At 39.2% G+C, this 10,000-nt stretch overlaps 2 protein-coding genes across 2 annotated transcripts in view; one reads left to right on the top strand and one right to left on the bottom strand.

Annotated features, from left to right (window-relative positions):
* Window positions 1-6,329, bottom strand: part of LOC138020139 (nose resistant to fluoxetine protein 6-like) — an 18,386-nt gene extending 12,057 nt beyond the window's left edge. The window contains exons 1-3 of the mRNA XM_068867165.1: window positions 6,242-6,329; window positions 3,429-3,575; window positions 2,970-2,993 (exon numbers count right to left, since the gene is read on the bottom strand). Of these exons, the coding sequence (XP_068723266.1) occupies window positions 2,970-2,993; window positions 3,429-3,575; window positions 6,242-6,329 (259 nt within the window). The remainder of the gene's footprint in view (window positions 1-2,969; window positions 2,994-3,428; window positions 3,576-6,241) is intronic.
* Window positions 6,330-8,351: 2,022 nt separating this feature from the next.
* Window positions 8,352-8,921, top strand: LOC138020138 (mRNA export factor GLE1-like). Its single transcript, XM_068867164.1, has one exon. The coding sequence runs from the start codon at window positions 8,352-8,354 to the stop codon at window positions 8,919-8,921; it is 570 nt and encodes a 189-aa protein (XP_068723265.1).
* The last annotated feature ends 1,079 nt before the right edge of the window (window positions 8,922-10,000 follow it).

Here is a 10,000-nt window from a genome sequence, read left to right as displayed (position 1 = left end):
AGGTTGATTGTTATCCAGGCCACAGATAAATTCTACAGAAATGAGTCGTAGAAATGCAACAACAATATCACAAGTTGATTGTATAGGTTATAAAGTCCTCTCAAATACCAATCAATTCCTTTGAAGGCCCATTTCAGCGGCTTAAACATTTACCCAAAATTTTGAATGGGTACTCAGCTGGGCAGAGCCTTCCTGGATTTCTCTCCTGAGCGAGAAGGAACGGCAACTACTTCTGCACGTCCAGAACTTTGGACGACTAATTGAACTCCTAACCGGTTTAAAACTCGCTGCGACCAGTTTGAATTTTCACGCCTGCGTAATGGCGGAAGGGTGGAGGTGATGTTGCACTGACGTCACGTCGCGCATACGTGACAGAATATCGAGCAGATTCGTGCATAGTTTTTCCTTCCTTTTTCGCTAGAGGAAATTATTATTAGGTAAAGCTCTGTTGAATGCGCAAATCAAAGGGTTCTAACTTCATGCTAACAACAAGTCTCAAGAACAAGACACCAGACTCTCTCGAAGTCGAGAACATGCGTGTGCTCTGCATGTCCAAACGACTTTAAATCTACTCAATATTTTCGAAAACAAAGGAAATGTTGAATCGATGTTCAATGAAACTTAAAAAGTCTAAATTTGATTTTAAAAGCTTTAAACAAGCTTCTGACATTTTATACAATTTCAACAACCCAACATTTGGTTCAACAGCAAGTTGAATATATGAGGTCAGCGGCTTCAGACGCTACGGTTCTTCCCTTAGTAATAGGGAGCTTAAGCACGCGCGTTTTTGAGACGCGAACGGCAACCGGAAGTGAGCTGTTTTCACTTTTAACTTGTCTTTACATAACCACATTTACATTGCTGAGTAACGTTTCCCCATTAGAGATGATTAGTATAAAAATCTGGGGACACCACTGTCCTGGAACGCTAAATGCTCTCTTCCGGTTGCCGTCAACGTCTCAAAAACGCGCGTGCTTAAGCTCCCTAATGTCCATCAGTAGTCATCCTAATCGTGCTTGCAGGACGGGAAGGTGTTAAGTTTCCTATAATGATTTTTAAAAGATATGAAGTTCCATATATTTGAACTGCGAAATAGAATGGAATGTACGGTGGCCCACAACTGTCACATCAAAACAGCAAATTCAAATCACTCACAGCAAATTATCAACTCACAGAAAATTCAAATCACTCACAGCAAATTACAAATCACTCACAACAAATTCAAATCACTCACAGCAATTACAAATCACTTACGGCAAATTACAAATTATTAACATGCTAGGAGTCTTTAGTCATCTCCAGCCAGCGTTGCACGACGTCTTGGAATATTTGTCATCAAACCATCCATCAAACCTCAAAACGGGCCTAACTGTAATAATCTTTGCAAGTTTCATTTCTACGGTGGCCCACAACTGTCACATCAAAACGAAATGCTCACAGCAAATTCAAATCACTCACAGCAAATTACTAATCACTCACAACAAATTCAGGTCACTCACGGTAATTACAAATCAATCACAGCAAATTACAAATTATTAACATGCTAGGCGTCTTCAGTCACGTCCAGCCAACGGTGTAAGACGCCTAAGAATGTTCGTGATACACGAAGCCGCTACCTGCGAAAATTTGCGATATCAAGGTGGCTTACTGTAGTACAGTTTTCCAAAGAAAAAGATCAACATTTTAAAGTATTCGAAATTACAGCAATAGAATGTTTCATCTGAAGCCGGTTGGTCACTGCAACTGATGTAAAATGTAGGTTTACTTAACAAATAAATGCAAATCAGGGGAAAATGCTAACTATAGTGAATATCATGAAAAAATTCGTACGCGTACCACGCAACCTGGGAAAAATTGCGCCATCAATTGCGCCATCTAGGGCTCGCACTTGATTTGAAAACAAAAGATTTGTTGGTTTTGACCAAAACCCTATTGTTTATTAGGCAATCATAATTCAGAATTTCAATGTGGAATTTGCACCGGCATTACCCTTTTTGCACTGGTGTTACACCTGAACTGCACTTCTCTTAGCCAATCAGAATCGAATATTTTTTCATGTATATTCTTATCATTGTACAGTGCACCACACTATGTCGCCGGGTTGTAAGAGTGTAAGAGTGTAAGTCCGTGGGTGGCAATAAATCACAAATATAAACAAGTCTGTTCGAAGCCTGCTTGAGTTTCAACAAATGAGCCCCAAAATCGGCAAGAAATTATGACGCTGATGAATAATAACGCAGCTTCTATTTCCAAATCGATGGAATTACTTGGTGATAAATAACCTCGTCTAGGAGAGTGAATACAATGGTCAACCTCAAAAGTTGGACGTGCACAAAGATCGCAAACACATGTTTAATTCACACATTTCTCATCAAACTTTACACCACTCGAAAGACCAAAAACAAACTAACAAAAACAAAAATCTGGTGTCTTGCCATCATTTTGACACAGATGTATCCTTTGATTCGCGAGTTGTTTGTAAACACGCAAGGTAACTTCATCGATCACAAGCGGCCGCTGAAATCGATGTCACCTTCCATTTTGCGATTTACTTGTGCAGCCAAAAGTACAATAGAAAAATTGAACGTAGCAAAAATCTTCCAAAATGTTTTTCGCGGTACAAAATTTTTGTTATTGTCATGTCGCAAATTTTTATTCTCTATCGACACCTCCTAAAATCTTCTGCTCTTCCTAAAAACTGTGTTTCAATATTTATTCAATTTTGCATCAATATTTGTTTTGCATAAACAGGCTAACAAAATAGTACCTCGCTTACTTCGCATTTTTGAGCGTTAAAATAGAATTTTCGGTCCTATGTTTCTGACAAGTTGGTCTCCCATCCAGATACTAACCCCACCGGACAGAGAAACTTCCATGAAGTTTTGTCGTGGAAAGATGTTAGACGCTCAGAGTACACGCTTAAACTTGCGATGAAAAATAAGTTGTATTGGAACTTGAAAATGACCAACATGTCAGCCTCGAAGCCAATGTTTCTCGATTCCCTTTTACTTTCTTTAATCTTTTAACCACTATGGCACTATAATGATATACGGTACCAAAACAATATTGTGTACTATTAGAGCTCCATATTATGAAAAGACCACTTGAATCTCCTGGAAAACAAAACGTAGCTCCATTGACAGTTATTACGGAATAAAGTGCTGTGTCAAGTTACTGCACTACCACAAGTACTCAATGCATGCCTATGTTTATCATTATTGCTCTCTCAACTATTCCACTGAAATAACTTTCAGAGTGACTTATGCGCTCCAGGCCTCCTCGTTTAAAGTGGGGTGTGGTGCATGTGAATACTGACTTTTCTGTTTCCATGAAGTTAAAGAAATGGAAAGAGTGATAACAGTGACTGTTAAATCGAGTAACAAACAGTGCATTGAACTTACTCAGGATTCCGCCTTGCGCAATAGCACCGTATGTATGTCCCAAAATAACCCACCACAAGCTGAGAACACGCACTCCATTGACAGACGTGATAGCACCGGGCGGAACAGAGCAATCCATGATCTTACTGGTGTTACGAGTTATTGAGAAGCACAGTATAAATCTCACAAGAAAACCTGTAGAAAATTAAAAGTAAAATGAAGTCAAACACAAGAACAAGAAAAACAGTAATCAAAGACATGAAATAACTGTGCCAGGGGAATTTTAAGAATCAAGTAAACAGACAACACCGAGAAACTCGATGTTGTTTGTTTTGATGACACAGAATAAACCAATTTTAGCCAAACAAATTTTTGGTCACGAGAGCTTTCAACTCTAAAATACCTCCTTTGAACATAAATTCAGTTTTAACAAGAAGGGAATGCAATCCGTATTCCACAGTGGAAGAACGTTATCAACCAATAAATTGCTATTTTTTCCACCCATTGATGGACTAGCTTAGCAGAAACGTGTAAAAAAAAAAAAAAGATTTATGCATGGCACTTTGCCTCTCCAGTTCATCTCATTTCGCATCACTGACTTTTTTTACAATGTAATCCATTGTACTCATACAGTCTGAAGTCAGGTTTCCAATACGTATGAAAGAAGTTGCACTCAAGTTATAATGAAGAATTCATTTTCAAGAAGTAGGGAAAACACTCGTTTCCCTAACGCTTCTTTGGAACTCTATCGGCTTGCCGCGTGCTTTAAACAGAACAGATGACATGCAAGGGTTGTTTATTTGTTAAATACAAATGATCATCCTAAGATGAAAACAGCAAGGAGATTTGAAGAGCAGGCGATCAAAATAGGAGTATCTCGATGGTGAAAGACACCAAACGTTTTGCTGAGGAGCATAAAACGGATATTAATCTAGAGTATCCGGAAAGGAACCCTCTATTCGCACAGAGAATGGTGAAAGAGGGCAACATGCACAGATTGTAGACTACTTAAAGAAGTGCAGAGTTGAACAGCTAAAGGAAGCATTTAGAGAAGCAAAGTGGCAAGGGAAGCTGACTTTCAAGCGATGGGACAATGACAATATCAGAGTACAGAATTGTCCTGCATGGCTTAGACTCTGGACGTCATGACCATTACATACAATAGCTGGAATGACAGAGTTGCAAGAGCAGTTACTACCCACGCCAGTTTATCATGGAAAGAAGACTCGAGCAAGCCCACCAATTGACATGTCCTGTAGATTTATCGACAGTAACCCTGAAACGGTCCCCCAAGTCCTTATGAGTGCCGGGCCCTGGCACAGAGTAAGTATTTGTCGGGACATACATGTAATGCAGCCCAGAAGATCAGTTTTTTTTTTAATTGTCAAAGATTTGGGGGTAATAGACGAAGTTGCACCTTGGTGCTCTCCTGTTCAGCAGCAACCAAAATATGAGAACGAGAATTCGGTTCAAGCATTCTGGGATGTTCCAGTATTCGGAGAAAAGACTGAACTGAAAGCAAATTCTGTAGATGCTCAAATAATCAACCATTATGCTGGAGGTGAGCTGCCCTTGGATTGGAGTTCAAGGAGAAAACTTCCAGGTACAATTACCTACGATGGGAACTTAAACAACAATATCATGGATAAACGGTGCAACAATATAACATTAAAATGGCCGTCCTTGGAGGATGGTCTGAAGAGATGGAGGGTGTAGTAAAGAAACTGACGGGGAAGAGAGACAATGCAGAAAGCAGTTATTTCAAGCACAGTACGCATTGCAATTTTAGAACATTTTAAGTCCACATAAGAGCATCTCACAAGAAACACATTAATTTTAGGAAACAGGCATTAGGTTATATTTATTTAAATAACTTAATTTTACATAGTCGTTTAAGTGTCTCAAGCAAGACATGTCAATACTAGTATATCAATAGACTTAACTGCTTAGAGTGTAATGTGAAGTGCTAGGTTTCTACCCCGTATGAACCATGCGAGCGTTAGCCCTACTAATGGAAATGGGCCCACTCAAGGACAGAGAAAAACTCTGACCAGGGTGGGAATATAACACACGACCTTCGGGCTAGATCACTGCTGCTCTACCGACTGAGCTACAAGGTCAGACGGGAGCAGTTCGTGGGAACTGAAGATCTTAAAGTCACGGCAATGAACATGAACAAGTATAAGGAAGGATTACGTTTTTTCAAACGTTGGCCGTGTAAGCTCGTCTAGCACTTAAATTTGAACAGACTTAACTGATTAGAGTGTAATGTGAAGTGCTAGGTTTCTACCCCGTATAAACCATGCGAGCGTTAACCCTACTAATGGAAATGGGCCCACTCAAGGACAGAGAAAAACTCTGACTAGGGTGGGAATTGAACCCTCGAAATTCGAGTTAGATTCCCATTATATCAAAACTTGGTATAGCCAATTAGTATTGATATAATATTCTTAGGATATATTAGATCTCTGCAATTATAAGATATAGTATACGCAGGGTTCGACACCTGGCTACCTGCATTACTAGCCACCGGGCTAGTGATTTCTAGAATTTACTAGCCCGAAGCAAAACTTAGTAGCCCGGATCAATTTCCCTCGAGGTCTACTTCAACCCCAAACACGCAAACCTTCCTCTAAACTTATTGGCAAGGTCTTTTAAAATGATAAAGAATGGAATTTTTTCTTCCATTGTGATAACGTAATGTGTCATTTAAGGAAAAAAGCTAACAAAATGTTCGTTTCACATTCACTTGTGCACGCGGCGAAGGCTAACCATAGAATGCCAGTGCACAAGCCACGGGAAGCTTGCTTTCCACGATGGATTAACAGTTCCCTTTCTCTGAGTGCTCTCGTAAATCTTACTGCTTTCCTGTTTACTGGTACTTTCAGTTTCGACTGCTTTCCCTTTTTTACATGGTGGCGCCTCGTAATTTGTCAAAAATCGCTCCATCTTTACAATCGGTTCAATTGCGAAGCGATCGTGCGTGGCGATGTGCAAGGCATCACAACATTGGTAGGGAGAAGACTGGGGAAGACATTAACCATTAAGCTCAGAGTCTGGGATCTAGCGATGTTTACGAACTACACGCAAGATAAAAGAGACGCCAGAAGATGATAGATTTGTTTTCTTTATAAAATTATTGGTATTATCGTTACATTTTAAACTTTCTTGTTTTTCAATCAACTGTGAACTGCAAACTAAAACTAATTATATCTAGTTTATTTCCATTTTTCTACTAGCCAGCGGGCTATTAAACGTCGTTTTTTACTAGCCTGACAAAATTTTTTACTAGCCTCAGGCTACCGGGCTAGCGGAGATGTCGAACCCTGTATACGTTCACTCTAATAATGTGACTCTGTAGTGAACCATGAAATAAGACAGTGAACCGAGCATGACGATCTCAGCCACCTTGCCGGATGTGGGCGGAGTGAGATGGCCTTGGTACGTTCACCGTTTTTGGCTATTAACATACAACAATAATAAATTTTTGGACCATCGTCAATGCTACAAGTTGCATAAATAGTGGAGACACTTCACCTTCTTGGGGCGTTATTAATTTCCCTATTATCTCTCACATCTCTCACACTGCAGCCCCCCCCCCCCCCCCCCCCCCCCTCTTATCAGTGTTGCTAGCAAGACAAAAAAATGTTGGAAACTTAAGCAGTCAACATTGAAAGGGGGAGAGGGGAGAGGAAGTGGGAAAGGTTTAAGTTCTAGATACGGCGGGCATTGGAAGCTAGAAAAGGTGTTTTTTAATGAAAGTGTCTCAACAATTTTGCAACTTGTTGTAGCATTGCCTGATAAAAGCTTTCTTCAAGTTTTTTTTAGTTTCTGTTCATCAATAAAATATATTTTAAGATTTCAGATCTATCTATCATGGCATTTATCGTTTTTAATTCAGTTTAGAGCAGTTTCAAACTCATAAACCATATCTTGAGAATAAGGTTTATGCACTAAAATAGACATTCTAGAACTGATTATTTAGTAATTTCTTAAAGTGCCCCTGTGACCAAAAAATCAATTCATGTTTTTCTTTGGATTTCAAAACTATGTTAACAAAGCACTAAGTGACCCACGTTTTAAGCCTTGATTTCAAAAAGACACCTCGTTATTTTAACTGAAATTTTCCTATTTAATGGTCCGCATTACTAACATTATGTTCTTGAGAGAGCTGGATCGAGGAGAAAATGACGTCAAAGGCTCACTAGTGTAAGAATGCAATACGTGTGGACGCCGCAGAATGAATATGCAGCACGGGGGTTTTGGGCTTTCAGACTGTTAAGCTCACGCTTTCCATATATAATAAGATGGGTTCACAGGCTGAAATTTTAAGCTAGTGAGCCTCTGACGTCACTTTTCCCTGGATCCAACCGTCTGAGGTCCAATCGGTCAGTTTTGTACCTCTTTTTGTGTCACGTCGCGGGAAGGCGACGCCTCGAAAACAGACAGTTTCAAGTCGTCCTCAAATCTGCTGAAATGGCGGCCGTAAATGAAGAGAAAACTTCCAAAAAAAGGTGGGTGTCTGTTCTTAACATGATGTGATTAGTCATTTATCGATTAATTTAATAAACTTGAGTCAGACAAGCGCAATAATCCTTAAAAAGGGCGAAGAGTCGGGGAAAACACTGAAATATCAAATTGCACGGCGACAAAGACCATCCTGCGAAATGCTAAATTATAAATAAAAATTTGTTAATCCTGAAAACCAATCCGGTACTTTAAGATATAAGTTTCTTTTAAATTTTGTTTTACAGTGTGGTAATGAAGTGGTCAGAAAGACATGACATTTTCTTTTGTCGCGAGATATTGTTGATGAAGCCTTACAAGTTTAACCCTGGAAGCACAGAGCGTGGAAATGCTTGGACTTCTATCGCTGTTGATCTTGGAGCCTTGGAAGACATCACTTTTAATGTTACGCAAAAGTCCGTTAGGGACAGATAAAGGTTACTTGTCGAAAAGCACAAACGAAAAATGCGTTTACAGGAAGGTGAAAGCGGCTCAACTACAGAGGAAACGGAGTTAGACCAACGTCTTCAAAATATAACAGAAGAGGCTGACGAGGCAACTGGGTTATATGATCAAGAAAACAAGAGAAAGCAAGAGGAAAATCAGAAGGATCGCCGAAATGCCGAAGAAGTTCGTATGAAGGCTTTAGAAGGCTTAGGGGAGACACAAAGGCGACGAAACGAAGAAGAAAAAGATGACCCTTCCAGTCTGGGCAGTCGAAAAAAAAGAAAATCAGGGACAGAGACCATGGTTTATCTTCAAAACAAGGCCGAGAAGGAATTTGAATTACGGAAAGAAAAATTACAAATGACGAAGCAAGAAATGGAGCAACAGAAAGAATTGTTGAAGGATGAGAAGCAAAACCAGCTTTTGATCGCTCAAAACACACAGAAAATGTTTGAGCAATTTCAATCTCAGCAAGTAAATTTACAACAACAATTAATCCAGCAACAACAACAACACCAACAGATGTACATGAGTCAACAGCAACAGCAACAACAGCAAACTCAGATGCTGTTAACACTCATTGAATAATTGACCAAAAACTAGCTTGAAAAAGACTATTGATGAATTCGCTAAGTCAAGCAAATTTTAGCCGAGCGTTTTCCTTCTTGATGCGTTGCTTTTTATATAGTTGAATGATTTCTTACCGTTCAGGCGGCTGCCAATAAAAGCCAATTTATCTGCATTTTATGAGAAAAGGTTGTCGAGTACCTGTTAAAGCTTTCAAAGAAGTTGTATATTAACAAAAATCGTGCTGACAGACTCTGATTATTCTTATTACTTTGTTCACTATAAAATGTTATGAGGTGAGAAAAAAGACATATTTTTTACGCATATTAAAGTTGTTTGTGGTTTGATGAACACATCATGATTAATGGTAATTAAAATGAATTTCGTGTACATTTAAAAAATTGCTCAGTTTTAGTTGAATGCACTCGTGAAAACAAGTTATTATGTTGATGTTTACTCTTTTTGAGTTGTGTGCATGTTGAGTCGAATCCATGTGGATAAAGAAAGCCAGTTAAATGACAAATTAAAAATATTATTTTATTATTACAATTTATTAGAGGCGGAATATAGTACAATACTTCCAGCTTCCAATGATTACATACTATCTTTTGCTTGAGCTATGAAAAGTACTCATGAATTGAGGGAGGGGGTAAGTTAAAAAAAGTTGCTAGTTGTGGATGAATAAAAACATGTTCAAGCATTCGTCAAAAGAGCACAAACAATGTACATTTTGCCAATGGCACTCAGTCCAATTTTAAGGTTTTTTCGGAAATCCATGAAGCTAAAATAATTGACAATATCACCGAACACCCACTCGACACTGGTTCTCACACTGCTCATAGACGTGTTAAAAATTTGTTGCAGTGGAGTTAAGCGTAGGGCTCTAAATGGAGTTTGAAGCTGCGTCCGTAGAGGGTATCCCATGTCACCGTAAATGCACAAGGGATCTCCTGCCGGTGTACGAGAATAGAGACACAATTGAGGCAAAAGGCCAGAATCTGCTAACATTCCACTACCGTGACGTCTCCCTTCGACAGGGCCATAAAGGTTCGAGATTAGTCCGTTTGGGGCAACCACTGATTGAAATTTAATTGCATGGA

This window comes from Montipora capricornis, chromosome 10 (assembly GCF_036669925.1).
Source record: "Montipora capricornis isolate CH-2021 chromosome 10, ASM3666992v2, whole genome shotgun sequence".
Classification (NCBI taxonomy): domain Eukaryota; kingdom Metazoa; phylum Cnidaria; class Anthozoa; order Scleractinia; family Acroporidae; genus Montipora; species Montipora capricornis.
The sequence above is the reverse complement of the archived record's forward strand: the minus strand, read 5'-3'. Positions and strand labels throughout refer to the sequence as shown.